Source organism: Sitophilus oryzae, unplaced genomic scaffold, assembly GCF_002938485.1.
Source record: "Sitophilus oryzae breed Bouriz unplaced genomic scaffold, Soryzae_2.0 scaffold_377_pilon_pilon, whole genome shotgun sequence".
NCBI classification, from domain to species: Eukaryota; Metazoa; Arthropoda; class Insecta; order Coleoptera; family Curculionidae; genus Sitophilus; species Sitophilus oryzae.
Window position 1 is genome coordinate 54127 of NW_022146948.1, and position 14062 is coordinate 68188.

Sequence of the window (14062 nt, forward strand, 5' to 3'; positions counted from 1 at the left end):
CTTGTTGAATGTACTAAAAATTTTCGACCGTGTGACTAAGTAATATCTTCTAAGCAAACAAAAGATCAACTAAAAATAATAAATATAATAACTCATAGTCTAAAGATAATTGCACCAAACATATCAATTTTAGCCTCGAGAAAACAACACAGGTCGTGCAACAATAACGTGAGTGAGTTGACATAATTTGCTAATTTTTTGATCGATATTTTGTTTTAACATCTATACCAATCACTAACACAGTATTGCCAACTATTTGAATCATGGCTGATCGCTCTTTGTATTTATATAGCTATATTGTAAATTGGAATATTAAATTTACGTACTCCATGGTACTGTGTAAAAATCTATTTTGACTTTAAGTAGATTTTAAAAAATACTTCTTTACAGTAAATATTTCGATTTTTTATTTAAGCTGCATTATGTTTTTCTTATTTGCTTCCTATCTACTTTGAACTCTATCAATATTACACATATATCAAAATCGAATTCTCAATATCCAATAAAAATTCAAATGTTATTGGAACCGGTGCCACATGGCAGATATTCCTTTGAATATCTGGAGATTGGAAAATTAGTATAAAAAACGTCTGCCGATATCCTTTCTACCCATAAAGATATTTCGGTATTATAGTGACATACATCATATGGATTTATTTGATATATATTTTTTTATGCTTAGAAATGATATAAATGTTATAGAACATTTCCATACATCTTTATAAAATGTTTTGAGAATTACATTTTATGTTTTGAATATATTAAATCGTGTTATTAGAGATTAATATACAGAACTGGTACGAATAATGGACACTTTGAAAGTTTTCATGTATTTTAAAGTCTAATATGTTTGTTCAGTAGTCCCATTTGACTTTTCAGTAGTTTTCAAATGACTTTCAGTAGTTTTCAAATTAAGAATTAAATTTTCCATATGTCTTACGATATGCATATATTACACGATGAAAAACAATATATTATTTGGGCAAAAGTTTGAAACACTCAGTGGTTCTACAAAATAAAGTATTGAAAAAACACTTTATTATTAAGGGGCATCTTTTCTTGATAGTTCGTTTTTTGACTTATCTCATTAGCTTTATTTTTATTGAAGATATTTGCTTTTGTAAAAATACGGTAACGATTTATAGCAATTATAGAATTTAGATCATGATTTGCCCTTTGTTTCTCATCAACATACCTATGGAATCGTAGCTTTTGTTTTTATAATGTCACTGTCATTAAAAAGTCATATTATTGTTATTTGTTGGAAGTTACTTTTAACAGAGATGGTTCAAAGTCCTGAAGTTGAGCTCTACCATGTTCAGTAGCTAATGTAAGAGCCAATAAACAATAATAATATAACTTTTTAAGGTTAATTTTATGTGTATGGTGTAAACACTAAAAAACACACCCAAAATCATGTACTGAGAGAACAATACTACCCAGAGCACTAGGAGGTAAAGGGCTCATAGATATCAAAAATATGCACAATAAATGTAATAACATAATTACAAAGCCTGTACCTCTATGCCACCGGGCACCTTACAAAAACAATATAACTTTTTTTTTTAATAATAGTGACATTAGAAAAACCATAAACACTATTTCATAGGTATGTTGCTTAAGACCAAAAACTAGACATGCTTTTAATAGCAAAATTGTAGTTTTCATACAAAATGTAATCGGGAAACTTCGGCAGTATATTCTACAGATAAAAATAAGCAAAAAATTCCTATAAATTTATGTCTTAAAATGCCTGTTTCGGAGATACAGTGTGTAGAAGTTTCATTTTCACTTCGAACTTTTTTAATTATTTTTATCCGCAGAGTATATTGCCGAAGTTCCCAGATTACAATTCGGACCACCCAGTATACGAACTAAAGAAAAATAAACAATAGTTGATACATTGTATCACCTTACCGTCTTCTATTTTCCTTTCTTCTATTAAAATTTCTGTTTATGGAGCAAGTGTCTTTATTTTTATGTCCTCATTTTATAGACTTGTGGGTGTTTGAACTCTTGACCTACCCTCAAGCCATTTTGGCCGGGAAGAAATCCAAATAACTTTTCGGGGTGAAAAAACTGTTTGTTATTTTTATTTGATTGCTGTCCCAGACGCTGAGACTAGACAATTCGTTTTCGGTTTATTATAAATGGAATGTCTTTGTTCCGCTAACCTTAGAATTCCTTTTTTTCAGCGATAATGATTTGAGCACAAAGGTTAGTATATTTTTAAGAACTGTAGAATGATGGGTAATTCTATATATTTTCTCGACAGATAGACATGTGAATATTTTTCTAAATGAATTATTTTACTTTGATTTTTAGAATACTCTTTGTAGAACGTATTCTGGTATGGGAGGTATTAATCACTGCGACCTTACAGATCTATTGTGTCTCTTTTGTAGAATCTGGAATGTTTAGGAAGGGAGTTAATCACCGCGACCTTACAGATTTATTGTGTGTTCCCCTTTCATGAGTTATAACGACTTACAACTCATCATACAGTCTCAGGACGTTAACAAAAGCCAGTATCTGAGACGGAGATCCACACAGGCCAGCTCTCCATCCTTGACATCGGCCGTACCAGTTCAGTTCATGGCACGAACGGTCGTCGTTTCGGCACACTCAGTGATAAGGTGTTCAGGTGTTTCTCCATTTTCCTCACAGAATCTGCATTCGCCGTTGTTCCTCAGCCTACTGAGGTGTCCGTTGAGGAGACAGTGTCCTGTTAGAAACCCCGTAACAATCCGAATATTGTTTTTACTTAAATCAAGGAAAATCTTTGATTTTTCTCGGTCGTAAGTTCTGAGGTACTTTTTCCAGTGTCTTAAACCGTTCGAGGACTCCCATTCCAGGTTACGGATGGAGTATTCCAGGTTCCTCAGTTCCGCCTTTAGTTGGTTCCGCTTGGCGAACAGAACGGTTCTGGTCCAGTTAGTGAAGTGTTCGCTCCTTTTCTAACAAGATCATTCGCTTTTTTATTGCTTTCTATCCCTTGGTGAGCGGGCACACAGAGTTTTTTCCACACATATTTGCCAGTTTTTTTCACACATATTTGCTTGACCTCGTTATTTTATCCTGCTGAGTATCATTATGGTGATCTGTCAACCGACAAAAGACGTTTCGTTTGGCGTCCGTAAAACTTACATCACTTACAGACTTTACTTTCGTAAGGAGTTTTATAATCGTAATTTTAGCTCTAAACAAATTCTGAAATTTTTGGTATTTTCTTATTTAATTTGATTGATTTTTACGCGGTTCCGTACTTCAATAGGAAAAAACGAAACCTTTATTTAAAAACTCCTTTTATAATATTTCTATTCTTCTCTTATATTAATATATCTGTATAAATCTCTGTATTTGATCTTGGTGACTTCTAACTTAGAACTAGAAGCAAAGACATCGTTAACGGCTGACATCAACGCAAGTGGAGGCTTTAATAAAAGCAGTGCTTATAGAAACTATTGTAATTCGTACTATAAAGCAGACCTCATTAAGATGGAGCGTTTTCTATTAAGTCAGTATTCTAAAACAGGCTAAGTGTTAAAATCTATTATAAGTTAATATAATTGGAATTATTATAATTATGAAAAATGTAATTTAACTTCGTAAATATTTCCACTTAATATCTAAATATCCGTTGTTGATTTATTTTACATTTCATTATTTACTACTCACACTTCGCTTGATTTACTATAGAGTATTTACTGTTAAAAATAGTGTTATTATAGGGCGATTCACGGCGATGCGATGGTACGTTAGTTTTTTTGAAAATTTGGATTTTTACATAAAGGCACCTGTTCCATCTATATAATATACAATTATCAAGTGTAAACCCTTTATAACGGTCAGTGATACTGCTGACCCAAACGTTGTGTAAGCAAAACAAATAAAAACAATGGAAGTCCGAAACTCTTAGTTTTAATACTGAATCATTGTCTACCACATTCAAAGTAACGTTAGAAAAATTAGTAGTTTCGAAAAATATAATTTTATACCTGGTGTTCCATTTAAAATATCAAAGATGTTACCACTTTTAGTATGAAGCAGCAACACTGTAATGCTGAAAATAATTTGGACACATGGAGCAGTTGCCTTTATGCAAAAATCAAAATTTAAAAAAAAAATTGTATTTGATTTCAGAACATTTCTTTTTTGTGTATTTTTAATATATTTTTATTAAAAAGGCTGAAAATATTTCTTTTTTATTTATTTGTTAATATTTTTGAAATGATTGACACATATAGAAAGGAAGCCAAAATGCAATAATACAGGATGGCGCACCCCATTTACCTCAGTTGATTATACGAAAACGGAAAGATGTATAAACAAAATATTTTATGGCTATATGTGGGGAGGCAGTGTGAACAATTTAAAATTATTTCGAAGTATACAGGATCTTTCAGAACTAAGATCCATACCAAAGTTATATTTTTTCTTATGGAATACCCAGTATTTTATTTTATATTTGGATTCTTAGGTTCAAAAAAGGCATTTATTGTATGTAAGGGTTAAATATCTTTAAAGTCTTTGGTTTTTGAGATATTTAAAGATATTTAAATTTGCATGCTATAATAAAACAGATTATTAACACCCTGTACATTACTTTTCAGAATTAATTCTTATGCTGAGTTTAAAGGTTTATGGACTTATTTAAATTTCTACCAGTTTACTTTTATTTAATTTACCTGCAATAGTTTAATAAATAATATTTATTAAATATGTATATTTATTATTCTATCAAGAAAAACGAAGAAGTAGTTCTTTGATTTATTTTACGATGACTTGTAGATATATGGATTTTCTATAAAAGAGTCAATTATGGCAAATTCATTTTCTTCACTTCCAACGACATGTGTTTCTGCCTAATAGGTTTTTTAGAAACCACACTGCCATAGCGATACCAGCCATCTTGATTGTAATTTTATTTAAAAATCGCTTTTTATGCAAAATCTCAGCTAGATAGGTTAAGGAAACCCTAATATAGTTTGAAAGAGCATTTGAATCTGCTTCGATTTATTTAAAAAAATACAGGGTGTTGCATTTGAAATATCGAAGTTTTTATATAAAATATATCCTTAAAACAGATCAGCAACTCTTGATAGCCCTGTATAAATTTAAGGAAGCACTACCATTTTTCAGTAAAGTTTACTTCTTTACCTTTAAAGTCAGCATAAGGATTAATGCTGAATAGTAATGTACAGGGTGTTAATAATCTATTCTATTGTAGCATGCAAATTTAAATAACTTTAAATATCTCAAAAACCAAAGATTTTAAACATATTTAACCCTTAAAATAAGTGCTTTTTTGAGCCCAGGAATCCAAAAATGAAATAAAATACCGGGTGTTATATAAGAAAAAATATAACTTTGGTATGGATCTTAGTTCTGAAACACCCCAACTATATTTGAAAATAATTTTAAATTGTGCACATTGTCTCCCCGCATATACCCATAAAATATTTTCTTTCTTCATGTTTCCGTTTTCGTATAATCAACCGAGGCAAATGAGGTGCGCCACCCTGTATATAGGGTGGCGCACCTGTATATATAATATATAATATCGTTTTTTTCTACATTTCCACAGTAATTTATAAAATGACTCGTTCTCATTTGTAAGGATATATAATGTAAGACTTTTTTCATTTGATAAATCATCTTACATTATGATAGTCTGTAGGCGTTTGACTTACTTACAGACTGATATGTTATAAAAAAATCATCCCGATCAACTCACACTTTTTTCAGCTACCCTGTAGGAATTCAAATAGTTTCATAAAATACATCCTAACACATACTTTAGATTGGCACTCAGACAAAATTCCTGAGGTTTTTATTGTAGGATGTACAGATGCCCGACGCAGTGTTGCCGGGCTCGTATAAAGTATTAGAAACGACTTTGAACCGTGGCAACCCCTATCTGCGGCAAATTTTTCAAACCCTTATAACATCATACACAGAAAAAAAGCTTTAATTTGACATATAAATGATAAAATTTCAAAATAAAAGGTCTTATCTTGAACGTAGATTCCTACAGAATTAAAATTGTGAAAAACTGGACATGATGTCTACTGCTTATAGTGCGTTAGAGGATCGACAGATATATTTTGCTTAGATTTTTTAGGCCCTTTTTATCATTTACCGCGTTTTTGTTTTTTTGTATCTCCACCATTTCATAAAATTCTTTTTTGGTGATTTTCTGTTTTTAAAATTTTAGTTTTATTAAAATAAAATGTATGGTTTTCTGTTAACACATGATTTGTGGGGGCGGATAAATTTTTTTATCATACTTGTGCCCTTTCAGTCTATTTTCTAACCATTGAGAAGTTTGTCCTATGTAAACTTGGGCGCAGTTCGAACATGGAATTTCATATATAACATTGCTTCGTTTGTTTAAGGGTGTTACAGATTTTAGTTTGGAGAAATTATTAGATAACAAGTTATGTGCCTTCTGACAAATTGTTATATTATACTACTTTTTGTGTAACCCTTGTAATTGCTGAGACAACCCATTTACGAAGGGGAGCGCAATATAACTTTTATTATATGAATATCTATTTTAGTCTACTTTTGTATTACAATTAATAAATTAGATTTTCTTCATGATTCCAAAACAATGTCTTTTACACATAAATATAATAAATAGTAACTTTCGTTAAATAACAATTTATAAACTAAAGAAGTTTTGTTTTTATGTACAAAATGCACATGTTTTTACCTCTTTTGATTGTTATAAGTATCATACGATCAAAAAAAAGTGGCGTCAAAGACGGCTGGGGAATGACAAACGATGATTATTTTTGATGAGGTCAATCCCTAGACGTCATTTTCTTGACCCGTACTCTTGTTTTTTAATGGCGCTAACTACAGGTTGGCATTATTAAGAGATCAAGAAAATAATATTTTTTGGAAACGTGGTGTGTTTGGAAAGGTTATATAATTTTTTCATCTTTCTATAATTAGTGTCAATTTTTGACAAGTTTATGTCAATTTTTAATAAATGACGTCTCATGAGTGACCTCGCTAAAATTTTTATCGATTGTCATTTCTTAATCGTTTTTAACGCCGTTTTTTTTCGATCATACCGTATTATATTCTCAAAGCTAACCTCACTAATTAGTTTTAGTTACAGAATGCGTTTCAGATAATAGTTTAATTTTCCTATAAAGGATTTTATTTCAGAATTATGTATGTTTTAATGACATATAAAGATTCTTACAGGATGTTAATATTAAAAAATTTTTATATGTCAAAGTCAAAGCCTGCTTGGTTATCATACTTTAAGATCGTACACATTCTTAGTTTTATAATATATATTTTTATAACACATTTTGTTGAATTTTGTACACCACATCGTACGGCAAAAATTATACCACATAATATAAAATATTTTAGAAGTATGAAATTAGCTAAAGCAGCATAGTAAACATGTTTACATCCAAATATACATATATAAAATTAATTTGAGTGAAAATATTTGTTTACAATTAATTTTGTGTATGCGTATTTACGATATACATTTTGGAATATTTGACTTTGTTAATTCTGATATTATTTGTCTAAATTCTTATAAATTCATGTAAATATTTGATAGAAAGGACTAATATTTCGGTTTAATTATGTTTACTTTAGAGAGAGAGTTATTTAAGACCTCACAAATTTTCGCAAAAGTTTTAATAAAACTCCGAATTTCCTGCTGTAAGCAGGTAGAAATTACGAGATCAAACTTTGTGTAATTATTCCATATATTCACTTATTTTTAACAAATATTAATTAAAAAATAAGATTTAACAGAAGTTGTGAAAAATGTATATATTTTTTATTATTATTATTTTATCGTAATGCTTTATACTATTTAGTGTCACTTTTAACGCAATATATCACATGTAACATTTTTTTTTAAATTATTGCATGTTGAATTCATATAAAAAATATTCATGTACTAATATTTATTTTTCTTTGTTTTCAGTGAGGTTACACGATAGTATACAAGAGGAAAATTTCCATTACTTAGTTTTTGATTTGTAAGTATACATTTAAAATTGTCTTTACTTAATTGTGTATTTTAATCGCATACTGGTAACATGTGTATACTATGTTATATCGAATGTGGTAGAGAATGATTCAGTATTGAAACTAAAAGAATTTTGGACTTCAATTGTTTTTATTTATTTTTGCTTACACAACGTTTCGGTCAGAAGTATCACTGACCGTTATCAACTTAACTGGGGACTTCTTGATAACGTGGGGAACACTTGATAGCGGTCAGTTACTTCTAGTTAAAACATTGTGTAAGCAAAAATAAATAAAGGCAATGGAAGTCCGAAAGTTTCAACGATATTATATTATTTCACGCTTTAAAAAAAATATACAAACTATCTTAAAAAAAATTAAAACTAAGAACAAGACTTTCATATTTAAAAACATGCAATAGCGTATCAAATTAAATTTTAATTGCAAGAAAATGTTTATCATAAAATGATAAATTATGATATGTTATACGAATATTTAAATTTATCTTTTATCTTTCGATTTAAGCTAACGCTATACTTAGTATCGATTGATAATGTAAATTTATAAACTACTTTATAGTTTTAAAATTATCATCGACTTTCAGGAAACAAATTTGATGCTTCACTATAATTTTTATAGCTTTTGTAACGTGATTACTTAAGTGACTAAAAACTAAATAATATTTTGTGTATATAAGCTGTCAGTAAAATTAAATTTCCAATTTTATATTAGTTATAAAAAGCATTTAAATAATTACGTATTTGTCAAAATATCGCATTGCCTACTTATAAATTTGTTTGTTCGATAAAATTAAGAAGAAAGTATTATATAAAAATATTTAACTAACTTACTACTGCAGCGGGCGTTATTTTTAAAGAAAATATAAACTTAAGTTTAGTAATTACAGGAGAAAAATTTGTATAGTAATGATACCACCTTTATAAATGGGAGAGTTATTGATAGTTTCCATTACTCAAGCCGATTTTTTAAAGAGAATTTTACTTAAAATATTTAACTAGATATACAGGGTGGTCCGAACTGTATTCCGGAAACTTCGGCAGCATATTTTGGGGATAAAAATAAGTAAAAAGTTGGTATAAATGTAGGTCCTAAAATGCTTAGTTTCGGAGATACAGGGTGTAGAAGTTTCATTTTCATTTGAATTTTTTTCAAATAATTTATGAAGTAACATCAATATTTGGATGAAAATTGGTTTGTGGGAGTTTTTTGACATGAGAAATTCGATTTTGGTGTCAATATGACTCCTACTTGTAGGGGCCGCCACCTACATGTGCTTAAACTGTTTTGAAGAGTAATAACTTTTCGTCCGTATCTGTATAAAACTACTGAGTAAAAAAATATACATTTTTGTATTTTTTTACGTAAAATTTGTCTCTTTATAAAAATCGCTATGAGCTACCGCTCTCAAGATATTTAGAATGGGAACATGTCATTATTGATAAAAAATAAACATATGTTGAGTAGATAGTTATTTGACTAAAATGATAAATTTGGGAACTTTAGTTTTTTGAATTAATCATAAATTTTTCTTCAAAAAAAATGATGATAAAACAGTTTCTGAACTTTTGGCACAAAAACATTTCTAATGTATGATTTTAGTCTAATAAAACTATTTAGTCAACATGTTTAATATATGTCAATGATGACAGGTATTGATAATTTTGATTCCAAATATCTCGAGAACCATTACTCGTAGCTATTTTTACATTTTAGATACCTTTTTACGTGTCGCAAATGTATATTTTATTACTCAGTAGTTTTATATAGGTACGGTTAGGTTAGGTTAGGTTAGGTTAGGCCTAAGTAGGTTTAGACGAAAAGTTATTACTTTTCAAACCAGTTAAACGATATGTAGGTAGCGCCCTCTACAAGTAGGAGTCATATTGACCTCAAAATCAAATTTCTCATGTCAAAAAACTTCCAGACACTAATTTTCATTCAAATATTGACGTTACTTCAGAAATTTCTACACCCTGTATCTCTGAAACTAAGCATTTTAAGACATACATTTATACGAATTTTTTCACATATTTTTATCTGCAGAATATGCTGCCAAAGTTTCCGGAATACAGTTAGGACCACCCTGTATATGACTTTCTTTTAGAAACTACTCTGTTATTTTTGCTTCTATTGCTTCTATGGCTGCTACTGTGATAAATATTACGACTTTTTTCTTATCCTGATATTTATTTGTGAAAAATTAAAAAAGAAACTTTTTATATATAGTTTTTTTAATATTTAATCAGACTTATTTTTAGACATTTATTGCTTTAAATGGCCAATTTACCCGATACCCGATAGCAACAGGCTAATTTTTTTTGTCATTTTAAAAAAAACTCAAATTTCAAAACAAAAATCAAATTACTAAAGCAATAAATAAAAAATCTCCTATGAGTCCTACTTCATCTGTGTCACATTAAACTGTTTATCCTTAACAGTTTTATTTATTCGCACACCGAAATGGTTACAGTTTTGTGCGATATTGTATTCTTAGACACATTTTTAGGTAACATAAAATAAAGAAGATACAAACACAAGTCATTAAAAAGATATTTTACCTTGCCAATACCTGAATTGAAGCGGAAACAGCTTTAGTTTTATAGGTCGCACTTTTAGTGGTGCTATAGTGTTTTATATACTTATGAATTTTATTAGCTAATAAAACGAGATGAAAGAAAATTGCCTCGTAACTTTTCTGGAATAAATATGCAATAAAATAGTATTGTTGCATTTTATTATAATCCAGTAACCATTTACATGAAAAGAAAACTCTACTAATGTCTAATGAAACGGTGGCAAGAGGTCTGTAGGGTCTATGTTATATTGCAGATTCTTCAAGTAATTAACAGTTTATAGCTATTGTTAGAAATAATTTAGATTGTTTACATTTAAAACCTGGAGAACGTCGGCAGCTATAACGCCTAATACCTTTTTACCAGGGTAGAATTTGTTTTGTTTTAACATTTTATTTAAGTTTTTTTTATATACAAAATGATATTGTATATTATAGAATAGCTAAAAATAATAATAAGTAATGTAATAATAATTAAGATGAATTGTTATTAAATTTAATTAAAAAATTATAAACTGAAGCAAAGTTTTAAATTTAAATTATAAATTCTCATGGGGAGATTCGTCTCGTAAAAATAAGGTTTATTTTTCATATGAACATAGGCTCGATTCTGCTTTTTTCGTAGCTAGGGGGTTAAAGTTTTGATTTTTGTTAGATTTATTATTTTTTCTTAGTGCCTTTTAACGATTCGAATGAAATTGTGAGACAAAAACTCAAAAAGTGTCGACATATTTACCAGGGACGGGTTATCACTGGTATATTTATATCATTGGAAAACATGTGCTTGACTGACTTTTTTTCCTCTTTTTAGTAAAATTGTGTGTGCACAATAAGACTTTAAACCCCTACAGGTACAAAGAAAAAAAAAACAGAATCTGACCTATGTTATATGAAAAACAAATCTTATTTTTACGAGAGGAATCTCCCCACGAGAAATGGCACATGTTTTTGAAACACCCTGTATAACAGACATAAAACTATAATAATTTTAACTCTATGTATTTTATGCTTTATTTACTTAGAAGGCACAACTTACTGAAAAGAACCTCTTTTACATTTAAAATATTTATTTATAATACCTAATTAAGTATTACATTAGATTAGATTCTTCAAGATCTATTGTGGTCCTCTTCTGATCCTTCGGTTACATTCTTCAGTCCCATGATTTTCACAAAGTCTAGCAACTTGGAGATTGAACCCTCCAGATAGTTAAGGCCTTAAGGAATCCAGGATTATAAATTATAATATGGCTAATGACGCAAAATACCAAGAAAAAGAAGTACATCGCGATTTTGTATATCCGTTGCACAAGGCACATTTTACAATGATTTTGAAGTATAATGATTTATATTAATATATCATTACATTTTCACTTAACTAATACCTAAATATTAAGACTTTAAGCGTATAATTTAATACTGAGATTTCACTGGTATAAAAAACTTTATTATTACATCAGCAAGTCAGAAACCAAAACTTACAGAACCGTAACACATTTTAGACATTTTAATAGTGTATTTCTTATTTTATGACTAGTATACTTCTTAGGATAGCAAATACGTAAACATAACTATAATATACATTTATATTTATATTATGGTTAAACTACAGAGCATTATGATCTATGACGCCATGTATTCATTGTTTTTATGTCATTATGTCACTTTATGTCAAGATACTTATTAAATTTTACCTACATGTTTTAATTATTACGTTTTGTACTAAAAATTATTTAATTTAAAATCTTGGATGCGCCACAGAGTAATAAATAATACGATAATGTCTATCGTGTTACAGATATATTGTCTCCTTCTTGGCACTATCGAAAAACTATTAAAAATCTTGTAATGTAAGAATTTTCGTTTATTACTTTAGTACCATCCATTCTAATTCGATGCAAGAATATGTGTATCAGAGTGATATATATTGTGAAATGTGTGATGTACGAATAGCAAGGTCCTTTACATTTCTCGATTTAAGCGAACGCTATACTCAGTATCGATTGATAAGTTAAATTTAGAAACTACTTCATAATGTTAAAATCTTTATCGACTTCCTCAGTAAACATACTTAAACGGATTTGATGCTTCACTTTAATCTTTATAGCCGTTGATATGCATTTGCCTAAATGATTAAAAATTAATTGATAATTTACTTAAGCTCTCAGTGTAGATTTATTTCCAGGTTTACGTTGCCAATTATTTTTTAAAATTATATTATATTATCTGGATTTAAGATAGGGTTTTTAAATAGTTTTTAGTATAATTTATTTTTAAATAGTAAAATAACATTGTTATAGAAATCATCTATAATAGATGATTTCTTAAATTAATTAATACGTATCTGCCATCAAACTAAAAACTAATATGATCATAAAGATTACATTATATTATGATTATTATTATAAATTGGATTATAATGAACTTAATAATTTAAAAAAATGCAGCATTATGTCTTTATTACATTGTTTAAATATATTTTTTGATAACTCAAAAGACAAAATTTAATCAAAAAAAATTCTAAAAATAATAACACGATAGAAAAAAACAGCCTCAAAGGCGGCTGTATAATAAATAAAAATGTATGCAATAAATAAAAGTATGCAATAAATATAAAAAATATATTTTTCAGCCTTTCTTAAAAAAAATATTAAAAATACAATAAATGTCCTGAGATCAAAACTATATTAGGTATTTGCTTTAGATGGTCTATACTTACTTTGCTATAAATACGATAATAGTAAATCACATAGGATGTTCAAAATTCTACGCCAAAATTTCTAAAATATAAAACAATTTTTCTTCCTTTTTTTATTATTTCAATAGATGGAGAATTAAAAAATGAACATTTTTTGTATTTAGAGTATTTCAAAATTTTTAACAGTTTAGCAGATACTCGCGGTTTTATATTTTATATGGCATTTTCCATGGTAAATTTTTATCAAAGCCACCCAATAATTTTTCTCTCGTATTTTACCGTTGAAAAAGCCATATAAGATAATACTGCGTGTATCTGCGACACCATTAAAAATTTTGAAATACTTTAAATACAAAAATTATTCATTTTTTAACTCTTCTCACCTTCTAAGAAAAAAATAATATACAGGGTATTTCGTTTAAAAAAAATAAGAAACATTATTTTATATTTTAGAAAGTTTGGCATAGAATTTTGAACACCCTGTATAATTTACAATTACGATATTTATAGCAAAGTAGATATAGACCATCTAAAGTAAATACCTAATATAGTTTTGATTTCAGGACATTTCTTGTATTTTTAATAAAATAAAAAAGGCTGAAAAAATATTTTTTATTTATTTATTAATATCTCTAAAACTATCGAAACATATTTACTCATATCTTAGGATTATGTAAAGTGATCTGGAATGAAGCTAAAAATGCATTATGTGGTGTTCCATTTTAAAAAAATTATCCCGATCCACTGACACTTTTTTGC

General features: G+C 28.5%; 1 protein-coding gene across 1 annotated transcript in view; it reads left to right on the forward strand.

Annotated features, from left to right (window-relative positions):
- The first annotated feature begins 3093 nt into the window (after positions 1 to 3093).
- Positions 3094 to 14062, forward strand: part of LOC115885209 (calcium/calmodulin-dependent protein kinase type II alpha chain-like) — a 137909-nt gene continuing 126940 nt past the window's right edge. The window contains exons 1-2 of the mRNA XM_030904037.1: positions 3094 to 3169; positions 7970 to 8024. Of these exons, the coding sequence (XP_030759897.1) occupies positions 3094 to 3169; positions 7970 to 8024 (131 nt within the window). The remainder of the gene's footprint in view (positions 3170 to 7969; positions 8025 to 14062) is intronic.